This window comes from Sciurus vulgaris (genome assembly GCF_902686455.1).
Source record: "Sciurus vulgaris genome assembly, chromosome: 7".
Lineage (NCBI taxonomy): Eukaryota > Metazoa > Chordata > Mammalia > Rodentia > Sciuridae > Sciurus > Sciurus vulgaris.
In genome coordinates, this window is record NC_136467.1 from 79,410,408 (window position 1) to 79,435,394 (window position 24,987).

At 37.4% G+C, this 24,987-nt stretch overlaps 1 protein-coding gene across 1 annotated transcript in view; it reads left to right on the forward strand.

Annotated features, from left to right (window-relative positions):
* Positions 1 to 527: 527 nt before the first annotated feature.
* Positions 528 to 24,987, forward strand: part of SNAP91 (synaptosome associated protein 91) — a 131,676-nt gene continuing 107,216 nt past the window's right edge. The window contains 2 exon segments of the mRNA XM_079146953.1: positions 528 to 738; positions 1,603 to 1,762. Of these exon segments, the coding sequence (XP_079003079.1) occupies positions 1,633 to 1,762 (130 nt within the window). The 5' untranslated portion in view covers positions 528 to 738; positions 1,603 to 1,632.

Consider the following 24,987-nt stretch of genomic DNA (forward strand, 5'->3'; position numbering starts at 1 on the left):
GGCGGGCGTGTCAGAGACAGAGTGTGGGGGAGAAGGGGCTGGGCTCTGCCAGGCAGCGCGCGACGACGCCCTTGCCTTGGCCTTCACAGAGAACCAGAGCAGACCACTAGCTCCGCTAGGCCAACGCCCGGCGCCGCTCAGAGTGCATCCCGCAGTCGCCTGGCAGGTGCGTGCGGTGTGCTGGCACCGGGTGCGTGCGGGTGCGCAACCACCGCGCGGAGGGGTTGCTGGGTGCCACGCGGAGAGGGTGACTTGGCTGGGTGTGGGCCTCCCTGTCTCCCCACCTTCTCTCCTCGCTCTTGACGGGGATGCTTGTATGCCCCCCCCCCCCCCCCGCCTTTAAGCTCGCGGCCCAGGGGGGCGGCGTGTGTGAGTAGCTGGGAGGGGGCCGTGAGGCACTCCGCAGAGGGCTCGCGCGGGTTTGTCCGCCGCCGTCACCTGACTCGTCGGAGGAACCACAGCTGAGGTGGGGGCGGGGATGGGGACGCAGCGCGGAGCGCTAGAGAGACGCGGCGGCGCTGGCGGAGGAGGCGGCGGCGGGCGGGTACTCATTCCTGGGGCTACCGGCGGCGGGCGCAGGGACCGCGGAGCTAAGGGCGGCGACCGGGCCAGGGCTGGAGGCATCGCGCTCCAGGGCCCCGGGTCCGCTCGCGGCCACACACACCCACCCAGAGTCGCTTTCCTCCGCGGCCCAGGCTCCGCTCATCCTGCGGCGGGCGGCGCCGCTCCAGGGGCGGGGTGAGTACCTATGGCTCCGGCTCGACCCCCTCCCCTTCACCAGGGCTTCGCGGGGATCCGGACAGGATAATCCTAGGGCGCAGAGAAGGGCAGCGGCCGGGTGACAGCTCCACGGCGCGCTCGAGGGCAGGCGGGGGGCTGGGCTGTCACCCCAGCTCTGCTCTAAAGCCAAGAAGAATGAGGTGCTCAGACACTCTGGTGACTCCGCAGAGCCCCCGGGCGGCCCCTGCGGTGGGATATGGGGGCAAGGGAAGGGGGCCCAAGCAAAAGGCCTCGGCGGGGCTTTGGAGGCGGAGGCGAGGGCATAACATGGCGCAACGCTAGGATAATCTCCACCGCGACCGAGGGAGGACGAGCCCATCGCTGCAGCAGCTCGAAGAGGAGGAGGGAGGTGGCCAGGGCTTGGATATTTGATTCATTCTCCGAAGCCTGCGGGCTGTTAGGAGGAAACACTGCGGCGGCTGAGAATGGGATGTGGGCTCCCCGGTGGGCGCAGCGCCCAGGGAATAACCCCGATGCACACCGGGGCTCGTCCCGCACCTGAGGATCAGGTTGCAGGCAAAGTGCTGGTTGAGAGAGGGGCACCAAAGGAGTAAGGCGGGCTTCATTAGCGGGTGGGGAGATTAGGGACGGTGTCACGATGCTGGACTGGAGCCCCGTGCTGGGGTTCCCTAACGGCCCTACTCAAGGCTATCACCTTGTACCGCGTTGGATGAGCAGGGCTTGGCGCGTTGCTGGTCCGGGGAGGTGCTGCCAGGGCGGGGTCGGAGGAGGAGAGAGCCTCTGTGCGGAAGCCAAGGCCTGGGTGCTTGAAGAGTAGGGAGAGTGGGTTAAAGCGGGACCATCTCCCCTTCTTTTCTGCAGAAGAGGGGACTGTAGACACGGCTGGAGAAGATGTCGGGCCAAACGCTTACGGATCGAATCGCCGCCGCTCAGTACAGTGTGACAGGCTCTGCTGTAGCGAGAGCAGTCTGCAAAGCCACCACTCATGAAGTGATGGGCCCCAAGAAAAAGCACCTGGACTGTAAGCATCTCTTTATATAAGTGGGACATGCGCACCGCAGACGCGCCCGGGATTGCCGGCTGCATGACCTGGCTTGCTGTCGGGAATGCTGCAGCCTTGGGACTCCCAGCCGGGTTGCCCCTGAACTGGAAATCTCCAGCTGTGGGGATGTCCCTTTGGATCAACCCTGAAATCTTGTCTTTTGAGCTCTATTCCTCCTGTTGACCTCCAAGGTCTTGAAGGGGAGATATATATGTATATTTGAAGTTGAATTCTTTTCCCCACGAGCTTCCCTTCCCCAGGTGAAGGGAAAACAGAGGTTATATAGTCAAAATAGGGGCGGGGGGAATGAATTCATGGAAACTTTTCCCTCCAGTTGTTTCCTAAACATATTTTGGATAGTTCTAAAGCAGCACTATATTTTTATCTTTTTCAGAGTTGCTACTGAGGTTTTGTGTGTGTGTCATATGTCACCACACCAAACTGAAATAAATTTAAGCTATTAAATGAGGAAAGGACACTTTAGAGATAATCATGATTTCATTTTACACATCCTGACATACTTTGTCCCATTCTCAGAAAATGCTAGGTGGAATGATTATGCTGTGATCACAAAATGGATGTACTTTCTTGGCATTGGAGATGGTGCAATTTTGGATTAAAACACTTAATTCATCATACTTTTTTCATATTGGTTATTTAATGGAAAAAAGGCTTTATTCTGGCTTGAGATCTATATATTTCTGAAAGGTTTCATTTGATTAGAATTGTAAGTCTTTTATTATTGAAGGGTAAATAGGAACACTTTGAAAAATAAGAAAAGCAGTTTCACCTGCTTTGATAGTGAGGTTCCTTCTAAGTAAGGCTACATCAGAATATATTTTGCAGTTTCTATTCAGTCTTTTTGACCTGCTTAGAATGTTCTGTCCATTTAGATGTTTGTTGATAAAGGTTAGTGTTGGCATGAGACATCTAGGTATAGCCTGCACATTTCCCCATCTGGCTTCCTTTGCCCATTTACTAGTTTTCTTTTGCTTCAGACCATCCCCCACTGCTTCTCTCCTGCAGCTGAGAAAATGGCATCAGTGTTAGAACTAACTCTAGTCCTGTCATCTGCAAAATCAAAGCTTGAGGAGACTTAAAACTGGACATTGTAAGAGTTGTGCAGCCTTAAGAACCTGTTGTCTCATAGCACTGAATTTATTTTTCTAGAAGTACTTCTGAAAGGAGAACACCGCTACTCCTTTCCTGAGGGAGTCTTTAACAAAACTTATTGATTACATTATCACCTGTTATACATGAAGTACAGGATAAGAGAGATGCCACCAGGGCTAGGGCACCCAGCAGGAGTGGGAATTATAAATTTATGACCATCTCATTTTGCTGTAGCATGCTGAATCATTTAGCCATTTTTCCATCAGTTTCCCCAACTCTGAAAGGATGACTCATGTCTTATTGGTATATGTCATCTAGAAAATTCTCATAATAAAAAAGTAGAGGTTATGGATTTGCAAGATACTGATCTATCATAAAAATGATCAATTAGTACAATTCAGATAACATACACAGGTTTGAGCATTTTATTAAGACATTATTCAGATAAAGACTGACTCAAATCTAAAAATTTAGTCACATTAGTCTTTTAGGTCTGGAAAAGTTAAATTTTTTGAAAATGGAATGTTTTCCCAGTACCTCCAGCACATATTAGTGAGTAGGGTGATTTCAAAGACATAGAAAATATAGGAAGATTCCATGTTAAAAGAAGGAACTGAAATAGGCACTGGCAGTTGAGTTATTAATATGAATAATCATACAAGCTAAACATTTATTGAGCAGTTACTGTATGCCTGCCACTGAGTTTTACATTACCAATCTGTCACCAATTAAGTTCAGTGAGGGTGATAAACTTCCATGGCTTTTAACCACTGCATTTAACTGCCATCTCTAGTTTATTTAGTAATATTCTCTATTGAGAAAGTGGAAGAGGAACCATATTAGCCTAACTGGTCTAATCTTAAGAACACTTATCCCATTTGCATGTCTCTGTGTAAAATTGAGCATCACAACCAACACATATATTAAAGTCTCTGTGCATGAAAAATTTTAATTGTCACAGAAAAAAAAACACTAAAGAGAATTGGTTTGCGGTTTTTCTTTTTAATGTTTCATTTTTCCAATAAGTCATAAAATAAATTATCTTCCACTTTAAACCAGCCTGTGGGTGAAATTTGGAAAGATAGGTATCATGCTACTAATATGTCCTATTCTAAAGGATCATATGGAAAACCTGAATATATATACATATTATATTGTATTCTAATGCATTTTAAGAGGACATCTTTGCTCAGAATTTCTTGGAAGGTCCTTGACCAACCAATAGACTACCTCAGTAATTAGTGCACAGGTTTTAAGTAACATAACCATTATAAAAGTGAATCCTACATGTGATCACATGTAAAACATGTAAACACATAAGTATGTTTTGTCTGTAAGTATTGAAGCATTCTTAAGTAGTTGGTGTTTTAGTTTTGAAAATAGTAAGTACTGGTTGGGAGGAAAATGGCACAAAATAATAGAGTTTGGGGGTTTGATGTGGGATAAACTCATTAAGAAACCTCAAGAAGTTTAATATAAGAAAAATTTGATCATCAAATTGAGTTTCCATTAAGTTTGGTTTGATGTTAATAGTAATAATTTAACTTATAATTAGTTTGATATGTACATACATTTTAGTTTAGAGCTTAAATTGGGAGATTATAAAAATACAGATTATGGTCCTATGATATTTTTAAATAATTGGATTAGTTAGGCTTAGAATCTTTATGAAATACATACTTAATATTATTTAAAGTACTGGTTCAAAAGATAATCTTTTACACTTTAGGTTGAAAGTTCAAGAAAATGACTGGTAAATTATGGTGATTTATACAATGCTTAATGGCTTATGATTTATATGTTTGAAGAAATTATTTGATAACATCTTGGGGCAGAATTGCTTATGGTGAAGAGGTAGAGGTAAAATGAAACTCTATACAGATAGTCTCACTTTTTTTTTTCTCTTTTTTCAATAATGGTTATGTTTTTTGAAGGTAAAAAAGATTCTTGAAACCATCACCATAGTCAGCAGTTATATATTAAATTTAAAGGATAAACTTAAATGATCTACACAAAGATTTTATGTTTATGGTACTTCGGGATTACATATAACCTTCATTCCAGACTCTACACTGCTGTAATGATGTTGCCCTTTGCACATGAAAACTAAAGACCTAACCAATATTAGTTTGATCTTAGTTTTTCTGGGTCCATATGTATATTTTCACCTTTCTTTCCTTGTAACTTGTGTTTCTTTGATAGCATATAAAACATCAGGGTCTCACCAAGTATTCCCTTCTTGGTTACCACTGTTTTCCATTTCAGTGGGTTTTCTTGCTTTAGTTTATGGTTGATGGTCTAAAGGATAGTTTCAGATAAATAATAAAGTAAAAAGATACACTAGAGTACCCAGGACTACCCAACTATTGTTCTAAGGTTAAAAATAAATAAATAAATGAAAGAGTTGGCTCAGAGTAACACCTGCAGGGTGAAATTTAGAAAGTTTGCAACCATGGAATAAGATTCATTTCAGTTAATAGCGCTTATAATTCCTGTATATGCTACATTGTTAAAGTACACTATTTAATTAAGATAATAATTCAGATTTATGCATCACTATTAACATCAAACCAGATCTAATAGAAAGTCTATTATGGTTAGACTATTATGGTTATCATAATCATATTTTTTCTTCATATTAAACCTTCTAAGAGTTTTTAAATAATGTGTTTATCCCTCATAAAAATCAAGTGGAAGGGCTGGGGTTGTGGCTCAGTGGTAGAGTGCTTGCCTAGAACATGTGAGGCACTGGGTTTGATTCTCAGGACCATATAAATAAATAATTATTTTTCAAAAGTCAAGTGGGATATGAAGTTCTAAAGCTCATGTTTGAGGTACTAAAATTTTACTAATGATTCCTTTCCTGCCAAATTCAAAAAAATAAGATTGTATTTCTTATAATAATATCTGATAAAAGTAGTAAAAGATATGGACATTTTTGATTCAAGGCCATATTGGTTCCTACTGCTTCAATGTTATTCATAAAATATCTGTGAAAAAGAAATTTTGATAGTAAAAAGAATGAAAATTTAAACATGAAAATTAATTTGCCTTACATAAACTTGCCTAGTACATGTAAAATACATTTCAATTTATAGAAATACAATTTGTAAACTAATTCAGTAGATACTATATGTTTATATTTGGAATAATAGGGCTTTTGTGTGCTGAAAGACCAAAAAAGTAAGCAAAGCTTATTGAATAAAATTAAGATGGGCTAGGGAGATAGCTCAGTTGGTAAAGTGCTTGCCTTATGAGCACAGGCCCTGGGTTCCATCCCCAGCGCCGCAAAAAAAAAAAAAAAAAAAAAAAAAAAGGCCAAAATTAAGAAATAATGTATAAAACTTGCTAAAAACTAGGGTAACTTTCAATATGAGAAGTGCACTAACTTCCTGTAAATCTATCTTAATTTGATTCCAGTTCTCATTTAACTGTTTGATATTGTCTAATCACACCCTCTTACTTTCCTCTACCTAGGCACACTCTATTCCTTCTAGGTTTCATCAGAAAACCCAACCTAATTGTGGAGATGGTTTAGAACAGACTATGTTGTTTTTTAGGCAGTCAAGAAGAGATGGAAGTCATGGGTTATACTTTAATGTCTGAAATCTTATAGTAACCCCTTTTGTTTACTGAAATTAGCATTATGTCCTATCTGTCCTGTAGGTGATGGCTTATTATCTCAAACTAACTCAGGTGAGGTTAGAAGCAACAGACAATAGTTATAAAGTTTTACAAGGAAAATACAAAAAATGAAATTACCCAGAGAAACATTATTAGTGATCTGATATATAAACACACCTCATTAATGATAAAGCCTTTATGTACTCCAACAGATGTAAACCAGTTTTAAAATGGATAGTGCATTTTAAAGAGGGGGGGCGGGGAGAGAGAGAGAGAGAGAGAGAGAGAGAGAGAGAGAGAGAGAGGGGAACTAACCCCCGTCAGGTCCCCTCTTGCCCTGCGGGAGGTGGGGATCTGTTTCTATGCGCACTTGAATAAATCCTACTCTTACACTCATTCATCCTGGTCTCTGGATTAAACAAAAGAGAGAGAGATGGGAAAATACACTTCACTTAATCTGATTACCATTTATATTATAAATCCATAAGGAATCAAGTCTGTGTGTTTCTGTGATATTCTTGGATGATGCTCAGCATCCCAGGAGGGAAGAAAAGAGATCACGTGAGAGTCAGAGGTTGGTAGGAGAAGAGAAAGCAGAAGAGTGGCAAAGAGTCCTACATAATAAAAGTAAGCACACTTTAAAAGTGAATTAAAAATAGTTAAACAGGGTGACTGGGCTCCAGTGGTGCACACTAATCCCAGTGACTCAGGAGGTTGAGGAAGGAGGATGGCAAGTTTGAGGCCAGCCTCAGCAATTTAGTGGCAAGACCCTGTCTCAAAATAAAACATAAAAAGGACTGGGGATACAACTCAGTGGTAAAGCACCCCTGGCTTCAGTCCCAAGTACCAAAACAAACAAAAAAGTTAAACAGGGTATCTATCAGCTATTAAGAAAGTAAGGATTTTTTTAATGGATGTTTTTATTTTCTTGTCTTCAGAGAAATCTTTTTTGCTATATAAAGTTAAATAAATTTAATATATTTATGCCAATCTAGATGTTTTTCCTGTTTTGTGATTAATAGGTACTTTTTTAAAACCAGTAGAAAATTAGTAATTCAAGTTTTTTTTTTTTTTTTTTTTTTGGTTACTGGTTTTTGGCCGTGAACCCATGGCCTTATATATGCTAAGCATGCACTCTACTACTGAACTGCACCCAGCTCTGAAACAATTGATTTTTTTTAAATGTTGCTTTAGTGATTTAAAGCAAATGAATGTATGTAAAAATGTGTGTGTGTTGTGTGTGTAATTATGCAGTTAATAAATTCATATCTTATTTGCAATATTCCAGCCTTTTAGATTAAAATTTAGTTTAGTATATTGGCACATTAGTTTTAATGTTTAATAAAATGGCTCCTGAATACTTATTTGTACTTTAATTTAGTGCATTTAGTTGCTATAGCTCTTTCTCTTAGCTTTTCATAAATATCCTTTTAAAAACTTACCTCCTCTCTTAAGTTGGTTGATGCCAAGATAGAGTGTTCTTCTGACCTTATCTTGGTTTCAATAACTTGGTAAGGAAGGTCAGAAGAGACACATGACCCTGTTCCCTGAGGGCTGAGTATGCTTTCCTTAGAGAATTGTGTTTTGGTGACTGAGTGCCTGAGCCAGCATCTACAGGGACTGCCTTCAATATAATCACACTACATTTAAATCATCTTAAAAGTCACATTTATTGCCATTAAAATAATTGCTGTTCAGTTTCTTTTTATTGTAAATTACTCTTTTTAGAGAAATGTATTGTTTGCTTATGAAGGGAAATGCTTATATTTTCTTAGGCATTTATGTAATGTGGCAGTTGCTCTCTTTTTTCTTTTTTTGTATAGAACAGTTGAATGAAATACCCTAGTGTAAATTATATGATGATCTGTAAGAAAACTATCCCATGTACATATATAAATATTCCATGGTGAATTTCATGTTCATGTACATCTACAAAGCATCAATCGAAAAAAAAAAATTCCAGTGATTTTTCAATTACTGGAAGACCAGTTGAGTAGAGGAACAGGAATAGGAGGCAGCGGGGTGGGGAGCACAGAGAGAAGTGCAAGTAATAGGGTATGAAGTGGAGCAAATTAGGCATGATGTCAAAAGGAATCCCAATATTATGTATGACTATCATGCACTAATGAAAAAGAAATTACAGACTTTCCTCAAGGCAGTTAGGTGAATGCACAAACCAGAGAGAATTGTACCTTGAAGCTGAGTCTTTCTTTAGCTGTTTTACTTTTTCTTCATTTGTCCCAGGTGTGTGAGAATCCCCTGGCCCCCGCCCCCCACATTGTGTACAGAAGGTTTCTCTGGTAGGCACCTTTAAGGAGGATCAGATGTGTTCTAAGGAATTTGGTGATGTGTTGTTCCTGGCTACTCAAGAGAGGGAGCAGTTAAATTCAGATCTTTGCCTGCCTTGTGTAGTTTTGGTTTTCATTTGATTTGGTTTTCTCCCCAGGGTTAGCACTTTTATTTTAAATTACAACTCTCCTTTTTTCTACAAAAGTCATTCTGTCATCTGTCTCTTTAACCTCCCGTTCTTTGTCTCATAAGTATTTTCAAGTGTCTCCATTAAGCAAGCAGAACCACCCACACACAATTGTCTCTGACCTCTTCTAGCAACCAACATGTCTTCCCTACTCTTTTTTTTTTTTCTTTTTTAATTTTTCAACCAGACTTCTTAAAACTGATCTCACTGTTTTAAAGAAAACATACATACAGTATCTACACCTCTTTGGATATTCCCTACCTTCGACTGGCTAAATTCATGCTTGAAATATTAGAATTGCTGTTAGGCAGTCATTGCCTAGTGAGTTGACCAAGCCACTGACCCAGGAGCTGTTTCTCAAATCCAGTTCATGATCAATTATTTAAAAAATTCTCTGAAATCTTCTTTAGCTCACTTCTGCCTTGGTTTACATCAGTAATAAACCTCATCTGTAAAATGAAGATTAGTAATAGTACCTATCACACTTTTGGTGAGGAATAAATGGGATAATGCACATAAAATGCCTAGCCCAGAGCTTGACACACAAATATGCAGTATCTGTTATTACCTCTGCTGCTACTGTTAGCCATTTCAGTGGCAATTGCCTGTTTCTACTGTTGCTGCAACTAGTACTGTTATTGCTACTACCACCACTGTAACAATTGCACACATATCCTTAGTGATTGGCCCCTTATCCACTCTTGCTTTTGCCCCTCCTTTTCATTGTATCAGGTTTTTACTTTAATTCCAACTTTCCTCTTCAGTATTTTGGAAGCTATTTGCACTATTTCCATTCTTTTAGTGATTATCCTTGAGAATTTAATATGCATACTTAAGGTAGATCAGCAATTTCTTTTCTCTTTCCAAAGAAGTTTAGAAACTTTTAATGATCCACTTCTGGTTTGTATGCTGTTACTGTCCCATGTTTTGGTGCCACTATAGTATTAACCTCCAAGGCTGATGATTATTCCATAGATAGGCAGTTTTTATTTATGTACATCCACATTGTAACTGAGTTTGCTCACCATTCCTTCCTTATGTCCAAATTTTCTTGAGTTACATCTTTCTGGGGCTTCTTCATTGAGGTCCTTTACTGGTAAACAGTTTTGGTCTTAAAAATCTTTATTCATGATTTTGAAGGATAATGTATCTGGATATACAATTCTAGAATGGCAGTTATTTCTGTTTGAAGATAATATTTCACTCACTTGGCTTCCGTTGTTGCTCTTAAGAATTAATCAGTTGGACTGGGGTTATAGGTCTGATAGAGCGCTTGCCTAGCACGTGTGAAGCACTGGGTTTGATTCTCAGCACCACATATAAACAAATAAATAAACAAAAGGTATTGTATCCATCCACTAAAAAAAATATATATATATATATTAATAAAAAATTAATTGATCCGTCTACCTGCCTTTAGGTAATCCCTTTGTATGACTGCTTCTAAATGTTTCTGTTTGTCTTGTCCTTCTGTAGTGTATATGTATATAAAAGTGCCTTTCCTTTTGTTTATTCTTTTTGGAACTTGTATTTCCTGAATCTGAGAGTTAATGTCATTCATCAGTTCTGGAAAATTTTCTACCTTACAATTACCATTGATTGTCCTGTATACCCACTTCCTTTCTTTTAGTGTCCTTCATATTTAGTGTCCTTATTTTCTTATATCTCTAAATATACCTTTCGTAGGTTCAATGCTTTCTTTTGTATTCTTTATATTTTTTCAGGTTATTAATCTTCCAGCTTACTAATTCTCTCTTTAGCTGTGTTTCCTCTGCTTTTATACATCCTTTGTTTTTAATTTCTTCATTTAGATTTTGAAATTTGAAGTTTTTGAATTTGCTCATTATTTAAATGTTTCTTACCCACACTTTTAAGTTCCTCTCTTATTTCTTGGCCATTTTTAACAAAACCAATTTTATATTCTGTCTCATAGACATGCAGATCTGCTTCTGTAGTTGTTCATGTCTGCCCTTGATCATGTTTCCTACTATATTTTGTAATTTTAGACTCTGAGATCATGTTGGCTAGGATTTTATCAGTGAGAATCCTGGAAAGCCTAGGGTCACTTAGAATTTGTATTTGCTCCAGTGGGAGGACCTGCAGTTGATTTCCACTCTTAGGGCTTCCTATCTAGTCCAGGTTCAGGTCCAAAATCCTTATCAATAATTTGAAAATCATAAAAGCTCAGAAAACCAAAATTCTTGGTGTACATCATTTGGTAGCAAAAGTTGACCTGATATAATGTCTGTGTGCTAGTTAATTGTTCATATGTTAAACTACAGAAATATTGTCATATTATGGTACACTGTGAAAATTATACTGAGATGTCAACATTGTGTATCTACCATAATACCTTCATTGAATCTGAAAAATCATTAATTCTGAAACATATATGGCTCTAATGAGGCTAGATATTATAGTTTGGATCTGTAATATAAATTCAAATCACAAACTTGGGCAAGGGACAAGCTGTGGTTACTGATGCCCCAGAGAGCTGCCCCCCTTCATCCAACTAGAGTGTATGCTTAGTGGGGCATATTTTTCTGTTGACTTCCTTTGCTAGCAGTTATTATTTTTTTATTTGTTTGTTTGTTTGTCCTAATTTTACTAAAGGTATAACCCAGGGAGCATTCCAGTTTTATGTGAAAGATCTTAGCTCCAGCTGGTCATGGTGGTTAATCCTGAAGGCCTTGTCTCCTGTTTGCCATGGGGAGTCATCAAAATCTTAGCCTCTAGGCCACTCAGGTTAACACCTGCCTTTGGGCAGTCTTTCTCTTCCTGATTCCTTTTCCAAAACCTCTTTCTTTTTCAGTCCTGCATATTGCTTTCATTATCTTGTGAGTTCAGCTAAATGGATGGAAAGGTGCCTGCAATATTTATCTAGATTATCAGGTGTCTTTTCCTTGTCAAATGCCCACCTGTATGATAGAAATGGAATCACCCTGACTTCCTGTCTTTTGTTCTTGTCTACACACACAAATACACACACCCTGTAGTTCATTCTTAAGAACTTCTTAATTCATTAGATTTTCTATACTGTGTATTTTTCCGGGATCTTTGCATACGTTGTTTCTGTATTTTAATTTTTTTTGTGAAGTCTCATTTCTAAAACCTAGCTTTAGTCCTTCCTTCTCAGAGCTTAGATGGCTACTGTGCATAGATCCCTCTCATACCACTCATAGAGCTATAGTGGGATTCTGTTTAGTGGTTTTTACTTCCTCTGGTGTGAAGTTTATTTTGGGCCACCTTATTCTTAACACCTAACCGAACAATAGCAGGTTTGGGGGAATATTCACTGAATGATTTTTTAAAATTACGCACTTCATATTTCCCACATTAGACTTTTCTTTCCTCACAGACTTTCTATTTAAAGATTTCACTTTTATCACTAACTCTCAGAAGAGCAAGGAGATAAATTTGATCCATTCTCTCAAAAGACTATAAAAGCAATAGAAGTGGAATACTGGAGAAAAACAAAGAAATAGAACCACTAAATTGCTCACTGTATGTAATTAATCCATATTTCTTGATGGCCTCCCAACATTTGCATTCTTGTGATATGATAAAAATTTAGTTTGGGGAAAATTATAACCTGGATTTGAAAAGTCAGAACAATGAGCAAATTAGTAAATTGGAAAAAATGTTAGATATTTAATAATAATACCTACAGTATTTTAGTTGTGGATTTAGAGCATATGTATACTTCTCTGTGTACTTTATTAGTGATATTTATTAAAATGACTAGGTATTAATATTAGAGAAAGTCCTTTGCCAGCATGTTGTATGTGTATGTGCGTGCACCCATTTTCTTCAGTTTGTTTTCAGTTCGTGAAGGTTGGGTAGCATTGTTTTTCAATATCCATTTATTTATTTATTTTTTAATTTTCTACAGACTGCATTTGATTCATTGTACACAAATGGGGTACATCATTTTGTTTCTATGGTTGTACACAGTGCCATTTTTAATTTATAAGCATATACATATTGTGTGTGGCAAGGATGGTTGTAAAAGAAAACGATTTCAGAAGTGACTACAAACTCTGAATTTGCCCTCCAATGATATTATTCACTACTTAGTGATATTTCTCACTAACATGATATTATTACTATTAACTAGTCAAGGGATAAGGCTGAGGATACAGTTCAATAGTAGAGAGCTTGCCTAGCATGTACGTGTGAAGCCCTGAGTTCCATCTCCAGCATTTCAAAAAGAAAAAGCAAAGCAACAACTTGGGTTTAGAAAAGCATGAGGAAAGGAGGGAACAAGCACCTAAAATGTAGGGTTGTTTTGCTGTAAGGAGAGCAATAAAAGAAGACATATTTAATTTTGTTTTTAATGCTGCATTTGAAGAAATTAGAAATTATTTTCAATGTTGAGGTTTTCAGTAACTCACTTAGAATAATCTCATTATTTATTCATTTAGCAAATATTTGGATATTTCCCAAGTGCCAGAAATTGTTCCAGGAGGCAGGGATGCCATGGTGAACAAGATACGCACAGCCCTTGTATCAGAGAGCTTGCAGCTTTGTAGGGGAGATAGAAAATGAAAGAAACAATGGCAGATGATTCAAAAAGAATTAAGTTTTAACAGGGAAGGTGCAGACCACAATGGAGGTACATTGCAGCGGAAGTCTTAAAGGATGAATGGTAATTATGTTGGTGAGGTGTAGCAAGGGCTGCTGCAGGTTCTCCCTAGGAAGAGGCTCACCAGAAAGCAAGCACATTTTAGTATTAAAGAAGTTGAGGTTGCTGGAAGACTGAGTTTGGGCGTTGGAGAATATTAAGAGATGGCATCTCAGCTGTGAATGGACTTTGCTCTGGAGGGCCTTTGAGGTTGGGGGAAATCTGAAAAGTTGTCCAGCCTCTTAATTTTTACGATAAAGAAGCTGAGTCCTAAAGAGGCCAAGTCACACATTCTGTATTTGTTAATAATGAATAATTCTTACTACTCATCTTGGCAGGTGCCAACGTATCATTATTTTGCTCACCTAGTTCTGATTGCTACATATGTGCCACTGGATTTCACCATAATCTCATTATTAACCAGGTTAGTGTTGAAGTGTAGTGTGCAGTTCACAGCCCTTCCAGTTTCTAGCAAGGTAATTCAATTAGACTATTCCTTAATTTAGTTTTGTTTTGTTCTGCTTTTTTTTTCCCCTTACCCCATCTAGGTTGCAGTGTGTTCATGATTTTCTAGTCTCTTCATCAACTATTTTAACATTTAATATTCTGGTTTGGGTTACTCTTAAATGAACATGAGTGGCAGGTTCCACATGAGGCTAATTGGAGTCTGCACTAATGAGTGAGTTGAACCACCTGTTGAACACCTGCATCTCTTTACTGTTTTGTGGTTCTCAACTTGTTCTTTTTTTTCCACAATAATTCTCATTGTGGTTCCAAAGGAGTAACTTAAGTCTTACCTAAACTCTTGTATTGCATTATGTGAAGAACTGTCTGCTATAATGACATTGACAGGCATATATGTGCATATACATACACACATTTTATATGCATACATGCATAATATATATGCAGTGGATTAGAGATTTTACTTTGGTCCTTATTGTACTAATCATTTCATGGAGTGATGCTGTGAATTAAGAAGTGTTTCTTTAGCATTACATTCTCAGCTAGAAAGAGAGTCTGAGTTAGGTAATCAATTAATGGGAGTGTAAATTGTCATAAATATGCAGGAGGATAGATTTTCAACATCACTCAAAACCCTTAAAAATCCTTATATCTAGCAGTTTGACTTCTGCGAATTTATCTCAGAAAAATGGAGTAAATTATACCTTCAAGAGTGTTTGTTGCATATATGTTTGTGTGTGTATGTATATATATATATATATACAAAAAATTGAATATATCTAAATACTTTATTTTAAAATGATAGTGTCTCCAAACCATAGTATACTAGACAATCTTGAAAAATGAAGTTTTAAAGTATATGTGACATGGAAAGAGAGTTTATGAAGATCAGGTTTTCATTTTTTAAGTGTATATATATGCCTATAATGTGTATTTCCGAAGAATATATGCCAAAATGTTGTCTATGGATTAAAGGACTTTCTTTCTATTCTATTCCCATGTTAATAATAACTGTTTTGTTTGCATGTTATAGGAATATAACTCAAACTATTTTGGGGGTGGGGGAAGATTTTGACCCTGGGAACCAATATGAGGAAGAGGCAGGGATGAAACTGAACTTCTCTGGTTCTTCCCTCACCTCGTATTTCTATTTCACTTAATAGTAGTGAAGCACTGCTTCATTCTTGTGGACTAACTTTCTCAGCGAGTCTGGAAACACAGTAAACTAAAGCTCCCAGGCTCATATCATTATAGCCTCACTGAGAGAAACTGACTCTCTTCCTAGAGCTAGAGTTGCCCAAAATCATAGGGAATCCTTATTTCTTCTCCCAGGTCATGATTGAGCCATGTGTGTAGCATAATACTATGATTGTCAGTGCCAACCAGAGCCATCTTGTTGAGAATTCCAAGAGCCAGTGGCCTGATACAGGTTTTATTTCTTGTTCCTATCATAGCCTGCTGTAGTTGGTTCCTTCCATTTCTTCTAAGAAGTCTCTTACCTGGGACTTGAGTTTTCTTTACTGGAGTCTGAGCATCTGACTGAAGGGGAGGGAATACAGAAAGGAAAAGTATTGCAGGAAATAGAACCAGACCTAGACATCTTTTCTACCTATGTTCCACTGGCAGGAACTCAGTTAATGGTCTCACAGAAATATAGGAGAAGATGGGAGATGAAGTCAGCGAGTTCAGAAGAAGGAAATGGGTTGTGAACACATAGCATAGAATCCACCATGCTCATGGGGAAAAAATGGTTTATAATTTGTTGCCTCTATCTTAAAAATACTTCCTTTATGTCACTGAAATTTATGGAGATTTCACTTCTATGTAGTAGTCATTAAGATCTAGTAATAAACTAGCAACTATTAATATTTTTTTCAGGGATGCCAGATGACTCTGGAAATGGATAACTAATGGCAAGCCAATAGATTCTCTACATATTCCTTCATCTTTGGTAGATTTTGCAGATTAATCCTAGTGATCTTTATTGCAAACCTTTGATTTTGTCTCACATTTCATCCACATACAGTGCTTTGGATTTCCACCATCCCTGGTATTTGACACAGGCTGAAACAAATTTGCCATCCCTAATCTAGGCAATTTCTTCATCCTAGATACTGAGACAGCTGCTCCATGGATTCACATAGATGCCCAGAACTGACATTCAGTATGCACAGCTCCAAGCCAGTATTTCTGCCAATGACTTTGTCTTTATAAACTAGTAATTTAGTGATTTGTGTGTGTAGGCCCTGGAAGGAATTGCTGATATTACTCAGTCACTGTAAAAATTTTAAATGTTCTCCAAGCATCAAGTCCAATATTACTCAATCACCTTAAAATATGAATGATGCAAAGCATATTTGAATTTTAGTACCCAAGAAATTTTCTTTGGGTTGCTTCTGAGGTACCTACATAGATATGGCTTCTTTTTAATCTTAATGTAATACTTGACTTGATTGTTTTATGTAAAATATATTAGCAGTTCCCATTTTCCCATAAGATTTAGGTGAAGAAAATAATCAAGGGGTGAAGGAGGGGTTAACGTATGATCATGTGCCATGCCTGGCATGGACACACAGATTGCTGTCTTCCTCACAGAGCATCTGTGAGGCAAATTCTCCTCTCTTCAGTTTATAGAAGAGGAAGATAAGACTAGAGAACCAGGAGCTCATCCAAGGCCCACCACTAATGAGGGAAGGAGTTGGGATTTCCTCAGGGGTCCTCCTCCAAGGCTCATGTGTGTTTTCACCTTTGCATCTTGTTTTTTGCTCCTCTGTCTCTACTGTCACAAGTAGGGTTAATACAAAAAAAAAAAAAAAAAAGCAGATAAAACACCATATGATTGTTTTCCAAAGAGAAAACAAAGCAATTTATTAACTAATTAGCTACATGGGTTTTACCCAGTGAAGACCCATCTCTAAGTATGGGGGAGTGGGAGCCAGTGACTGTTCCTGAGCCTGTCTCATCCTCATCAGGTATGTCTTTTGGTGATTTGCTTCCAAAGCATTAATTTTACAAATCTTGCTAATTAAGAACCTTGAGAGGTGGTGGAAGGTATAGCAGAAAGAGTACTGGTTTGTCGTCAGAGGCCCCAGTATAATTCTAGGCTCTTTTGCTTTCTAGCTGTGATCTTGGCCAGATCAATTTAATTTCTTTGAACCTCAATCTCCTCTTTTCTAAGGTATCATGGGGTTAGGGTAACAATTAAATGAATATATTTGCTAAAAACAGCAACAGCAAACTTCAACCCCAAATTACTCAACAAATTATTATTATTAGAGGAAAAAGTGTTTTGAGCCCCAACAGTTATTTTCCTGGGTATCTTTTAGGTATTGTATGCAGCAATAAACATGCAGAAAGAGTTCAGTCTCAACTGCTTTGTGCTTATTATCTTTGGCATCTGCTGATAAATGGTGGTTTATTACTAGAAGATATGAAAAGAGAATGGGCCCATTGAACCTTCACTATAGTTTCATAATTTTGGTTTTGTTCATTGACAAATGTTAGTACTACTTATAAAAACAAAGCATTATGTATGTTTAATTAAAATCATCTCCTAAAACACAATTGACTTTGGAATATCTGTTATGGTTTGCCTTTATTATTACAGAGTATTAAGACTTGATGGCATAGTTTTAGACTTGATTTTTTTATTTTAAACTTTTCAAATAGGCTTTTAGTAAAACAGTTATTGATTCTTTAAGAAAAATAGTGGTGTTTGCACACTGAAATGTTTAAAACACAAGGAAAATGAAAAGACTAAAATACATGAAATGATTTTATTACTGGGATTGGACCTTCATGGTTAGCATTTTATACTGCTGTTAGGTTATAATTTAAGACATAAATGGAAATGGAGAGGACACTAAACATAGTTTTGCACTAAGCACTAATAAGTTGCTGTTGAGAAAAATTCAGAAAATATCTGGGAAAAAAAGTTTGCCTAATAGTGAAGTTAATTATAATGATCAAATGATGATCAATAGTTGAAATGAATCTGAGTATTTACACTGTACGTACTTTTAGTGAATATATCTGAAGTCCTTTGATAATTTTTAGTACTAATGGAAAGATGAACAAAACTCAATAGGACTATATAACAAAAATGAGTCGATAAATAACATTAAGAATACTGATGTTCAGCCAGGCAGTTGTAATCCCAGCAGCTTGGAAGGCTGAAGCAGGAGGATTTCGAGTTCAAAGCCAGCCTCAGCAACTTAGCAAGACTCTATCTCTAAATAAAATACAAAAAAGATCTCGGATTGTAGCTCACTCAGTGGTTAAGTTCCTCTGAGTTCAATCCCTGGTATTAAAAAAAAAAAAAAAAAAAAGAATACTGATGTTTATTGTTTGGGTTGAAGACATTTTGAAAAACTTAGTACATAATCAAATCATTTTAAATTTTTCATGTAAGAATTTAGTCCTTATAGTTAATAAACTGGTTAAACTAGTGTAGCTGTGGTTTAAAATATAACATTTAATAAACTACCAGGTACAATATAATTTTAGAGAGGTCAAATTTTTAAAAAGGTCTTGATTATGAGTTCTTTTATTTTTAAACATTTTTGTGTGTTCTTTTTGTTATTTCTTAAAACTGCAACATTTACCCAGCCTCTATTTAAAAATGTGAAAATAGCAAACATCTGTCTTGACTTAAGAGTACTATTTTTTAGTTGAAGTTTTAATTTTAAAAGCACAAGAATTAATTTCAGTAGTAGAGCATTAGAGTTTAAATGCATAAGAAATTGAATGTTGGCATTTTCTACCTCATAGCATGACCTATTTTATCAGATCTTAATTATCTTAAGTAGTATTACATTATAAATAATATATTTTATATTACATGAAAGTTTTTAGAAATATTAATGCCTTTCCCATAATAACTTAATAATTATTTCCAGACTGCTAGTTAATATGAAAATCAAACTAACCCTTCCCATCTCTTTTTTCTTATATGTGCACAGCAGAAGAGGTAAAATTGAAGGATGTTAGAGATGCAGAAATTGCCTGTATAAGACTTACCTATGTCTCTCAAGCTACAGATTCACTATTCCTGTTTCAGAACATACTCCTTTGAAAATGCATATATTTATTGCTGGTGGCCCTCTCCTTCCTTGGAGGTATGTCAGTCAGTATGAATGTAACCAACCAAACAAAACAGTTGTTAAATGAATCTATTGCTTGAGCAGAGAATTGAGTATTTTATTATTAATGTGTAACCGAGCTGCAGTTTGTGTTTTCTTAGACCTACAAACCTGCTTTCAACGAGTGCTTTGTAACTAATTTTGAGATCTCAAAATATGTTCTAGTCTCTTTTGAGATATCTAGCAAAAGAAGGTTAAAGATATCACAGGTTCATTAAAAGGTGTGCTAAAGGAGATGTACTTCAAAAAATGTTACATTTGTCTATATCGAGTTGTTATCCCTCAATAGATGATTCATCCTAGAAATGTTAGGAAGTACTCCTTGAAAATTTTTCAGATACTCAAATTAAGTTATTGCTTTTGTGATCATAATAATTAGGAAAACCTTCAATCTGTGATATTCCCTTTTATCCTTATGTTTAAGGAAACATACCAGAGAAAAATTTTATATTAATCATAAACGCAAAGAAGATTTTAACCGATTGCTTAGAGATGGGATAGAGTAGGAAGAGATCATTAAAATCAGTGAAAATGTTTTAATATGTAAGATAAAAATAAAGTAAATGATGAGAAATAGAAAAAAAGTAAAAGGGAAAATGAAAGCAATTATAATAAACTACTTAAAATAAAATTTTCTATCCCAACAAAAAAAGTGGAGAGCTAACTGTCAAAATGGAATGAGTAATATAGAAAAGTGAGGCAAGTAAAATGAAGAAATGGGAGGACTAGAGACCAATATGTGACATGGACCTATAGCAAATTAAAGATGTGATGATTATATCCATAATTTTTGAGGAGTAATGTCCAAGTTTATTTAATGAATTGTTTTCTAAAGGTGTGACCTCATTCTTTTTCTGTACTGTCTTCTCTTACGACCTTGGTACTTATGTTACAGGGTGAAGGTTGCACTATCAAACTGAAATTAAGTGCATTTTTGCTAAGTTTTGTTTATTTGTGTGTGGAGAGTTTGGGGGATTGAACCTAGAGGTACTTTACCACTGAGCTACATCCCCAACCCTTTTTATTTTTTTAATTTTTTTTTTTTTTATTTTGAAACATGGTCTTGCTAAATTTCTCAGGCTGTCCTGGAACTTGAGATCCTCCTGCCTTTTCCTCCAGAGTCACTGGGTTTACAGGCATGTGCCACTGCACCCAGCTTTAATGAATTTTTCACTACAGGGTATAGTATATGTATTCTACTAGGCATTGGCTTCTTATAAGGCTTTGCTTTTATGGTCTTATAATTTGATAGAAGAGCAAAAACAGAGCATTTAATTTTAAGAGATTAATTGGGTAATTGAAAGATATGCTATCCGTGTCATGTTATTGTCACTATATATATATGTATATAGCTATATATACACACATATGTTATCTGTTACAGTCTCTCATTCATATATATATATATATATATATATAGAGAGAGAGAGAGAGAGAGAGAGAGAGAGAGAGAGATGGCTGACAGTTCACTTACCACAATGATTACTGTGTCATCAAGCTGTTTTGACCTGCCCCCAGTTTCCCTTTCTTTTTTTCTAAATATTTTTTAGATGTTGATAGACCTTTATTTTATTCATTTTATTTATATATGGTGCTGAGAGTCGAGCCCAGTGCCTCACACATGCAAGGCAAGCGCTCTACCACTGAGCCAAACTCCAGCCCCCCAGTTTCCCTTCCTTTGCATGAACCTAAATGTCTTTGTTGCTAATGTTGTAGGAGGGGTAGGAGAATATGTTCTAAGCTTCATGCTGAGCCATGATAGGTGTCACGCCTCAAGGTGAAAGGTCTGGGACTATAGGTATCTTCATTACCTCTGAGAAATACTAAATTTCATCAGTGAGCTCAGTAAGCAGAGAGTCTTCATGAACCTACTACTCAATGAGACATTGCAGGAAAATAGAAAAGACACAGCAGTCTCTGTTCAGAGCTTTATGGGATAGACTTATCCACAAGCCAATAACAATACACCATTACACAGGATGTAATGGAGATATGACTAATGGATTTTGAGAGTACAGAGCAGAGAGTTGACCAGTTTTGCCTAAAATGAGTCAGGAAATGCTTTTCAAAAAGTGGCGATGTTGGCTGAGTATTGGTAAACAAATAGGAGTTTACTAGATAAAGAAGTGTGACTGAACACAGCATATTTAGTGCATAGTAAAAAGAAAAGAGAGATAGGGTGGGGCTATGTAGAATCTTGGAAGCCAGCCCTATTATTGTATACAGGAGTGAGAACCCATGACAGAGTTTTAAACAGGAGAATTCCATTATCAGATTTTTATATTTTTTTTAGGAATGTACATCTGGTTGTGTGGAAAAGAGAAGGGGAATGAGACATATATTGTATATACATTAGTGTGTCAAGTGATAGTAAGAGCCTAAATAAGAACATTGTGAAAGGCATAAAATGGACAGACTGGGTATGAAAGGATATTTGGATACAGGAGCTCTGGTGCCATATGGAAAGTGTAAGAAGGAGAGGTAGAATACCATTGTTACTTAAAATGTTAGAGTTGGCCCACAATGGAGTCAAAGTTCTTGAGTGTGAAAACATTTTTTAGATATCTCACACTCAGCACATCCAAACCTGAACTCTCTTCCTCATCCCTTCCCCTGTTTTATCCCTCTCAGTCATCCACATGTCAATTAGTAGCATTATCATTCATCCACTTGCTCATGGTGAAAACTTTGATGTCTTTCTTGACTCCTTTCTTTCTCTCCTACCCCATTTTCAGTCAGTCGGTAAACCTGTTGACTCTATATCTGTGCAAAATATCTATAGATGTGATCACTTCCACTTTCACTACCAATCCCAGCAACCATCATTTCTTAGTAGGATTTCTGTAATAGCTTCCTATTCTGCTTCTGTCCTTCCTGCTTCCTCAAGTATATTCTCAGTATAGCAGCTCAAGTGATCCTTTTAGGACTTGACCTCTACCCCTGCCACCTCATACTGGGCTTCTGGCACACTGGCCTCTTACTGTTTCTGGGCAGGTCACACATGTCCCCCAACCTTGGCACCAACTTTTCATTACCTCAAACAAACACTCTTTCCCCGGATATCTGAATGGATGGTGGTGTGGGGGATGATGTGATGCATGGTATAGAGGAAGAGCAATAAAACAGGTAGGGAGTAAATTGTATTATTATCTCAAGTTCATACAGGTATAGTTTGAAAGTTCAAGCAAAAATTACATTTTAGCTTAATTTTAAGTGAACTTCATCAAAAACATATGGCCTACTTAGGATATTCTCATCATTTCCTGAAGGATATGAAATAAGGTGCTACTTGTTTTTTTCCTAAAATAGTGTTTTCATTATCACAGTATTAGGTAAAAGCAACTAATTCCATAGAATAAGCACATGTTCGTTTGAAGTGACTGATATTTTACCACAAATCCCCCTAAATGCCTCATTCTGCCTACATTACAAGAACTCACCAACTCCAGTACCAGCTCAGCAAGCTAAGCAGTTCACAGCAAGGTTACATGAGGCATAGAATACCTGGCTAATTGCAATCAAACAAGTCATGTTAAATCCTGCATTATATCCATTCTTTAGGGGTCAAAACTTAATAAACTTGACCTTTATCAAGAAGTTAAGTATTTAATTGAAGTATTTAATTGAAAATTGTTAGCCAAAAAGACAAAAAGTAGTAAACATTGCTTTTTCTTAAAGCACTTAAAATGCCCTTCAATTACAATAAAAAAATGAACTTTCATGCCCATCAACAACAAAAAACCATTATTGTTAATTAGCAAAAGTATGCAGTTCACACACTAATAAGAATGCCTCTTCACCACCCTCATAAGCTCTTTAGAAGTTGCCATTCATTTTATTCTCACTCAGTTGTATTCTCATGGGAAACAGCAGTAAGGAAAAGTTTGATCAGGCTCTGCTAAAATGCTAATTGAAATTGGAACTAGTAAATTTAGTATCATCATTGAACCATTCCATTAATTCAAATGGGTATAGTCATGGGCCTTAAAGATGTTTAAGCTGAAGTATATGACACTTGAAATTTAGCTGAGTTACCTAAAACACAAGGTAGTATAAAAATAACGTACAAAAGTGATTGTATCTCTGTATAACAGCCTGGGCTCAAATTGGGCCCTAAATTTAAGTAATTTGTTAACTGAATTAGTCACCAAAGACCTATAAGCCACAGTTTAAAGCACTAAGCTGTGTCACCGCTTTGAACAAAAAGGACTCTTCTTTAATATTTAAACTCTGATAAAACTCATTACACTCTGTTAGTTGTTAAATACCTCTGTGGCCAGTAACTCAGGAAAAAAACTAAATAGCAAATTTGATGAATTACATAAATATGACCAGTTTATTCAAAAGAGTACTTAATGTCATCAAAGTGTTGCTTAGAGTAGGTAGCCAACTTACATCTCCTGAGAGACTTCATCTAATATCATCTGTTTTGCAAGCTGGTACAAGAAGAACTCAAGTAAAAGATATAAGAAAAAAACTCAGTATTAACAATTGGATGTAAAGGAAGGCTAGAATTGAGGCAACTGCATGCATTCCAGGTTCACAGCAAATGTTTAATGCATTCGCCCTGTTCTTGGGGTGGATACATCAGTGAGCAAATGGATAAAAACACTTTCCTCCTGGAAACACTTTCCTACATTTTCAGTAGGGGTAGGAGAGTCAACAAACAATAAACATAGTTACTAAATTAAGTAATATGTTAAAAGGAAAAAACAGAGCTACACTGAAATTATTTAGAGTAAGGGCACAATTAGTTTGAAGAGATTTTTTGAGAACCTTGATCTGGTCCAAGGTTCTGGAGGGATGGCAAGGTACTTGGTGGTACTCCCAGCAGTCCCCTCACAGATGCTTAAGAATTGGGAGGTGGTGGTTGCAGGGAAATTGTCAAGTAAGGCTAGAGTTGAAGACATGAAGAAGTTCATAACAGTGTGGTGTCAACATAGCTAAAAGGAAAGAGTCAGATGAAAAGTTTCCAAGTCTAGTTTTGTACCACAGAATATTAAGGAAGAAATGAATCAGTGTGCAATAGTCTTGATGCCCCATTTTTTTGTTGGGCCTTGCTTCAATTCTTTTTAATAAAAATGAGTGGATGTTTTCTGACAAGGAAAATCAACATGGTTATGATTTCCTTGATTCTCTCTCTCAGCCTGTGCCAAGCAACACAGTAGGCATCGCTCCTACTGCTTCTGGTCATCTGTCAGAAATAGTGCTCCAATGCAAAAAGAGGCCTGTACCCCCAAGCTGATGGGGGTCACTATCTACAAGTGACATGGAAGGGTTTTTCCAGCGCCTGGAATCCATGTGAACATGGGGTATGTTCTGGCCCTTATAACTTTCTTTGAAGCTAAGTGTGGCATCCAGTCATAACACTTGCCTTGTTTAGACCCCAGGGACAAGCTTTGCTTCTTTTTTTAACAGGAATGCAGAATAGCAAAGGATCATGAATCTTTATAGAGTTTTAACAAGTTCTGTGCAGATACTCCACAGCATCCTCTCTCCCCCCCCTTTTTTTTTTTTTTTTTTTTTTTTTGCCATGTTTGTTAACTTCTGGGAAAGAGGCACAGATCGTGGTGTAATTCACCTTAAGAATAATTGTCATCGTTTTCTCCCTCCATCTGTTCCTTTGAAAAAGAGGAGTCATTTGCCCAGGAGCGGGGTGTGGGGGTGAGGTGTGGTAGATTATAGGCTTTCCTGTAACTGATTACTTTCTATGTGATATTAAATCGTTTCTCATTTTATTAAACAATGGATGGAGCTACAA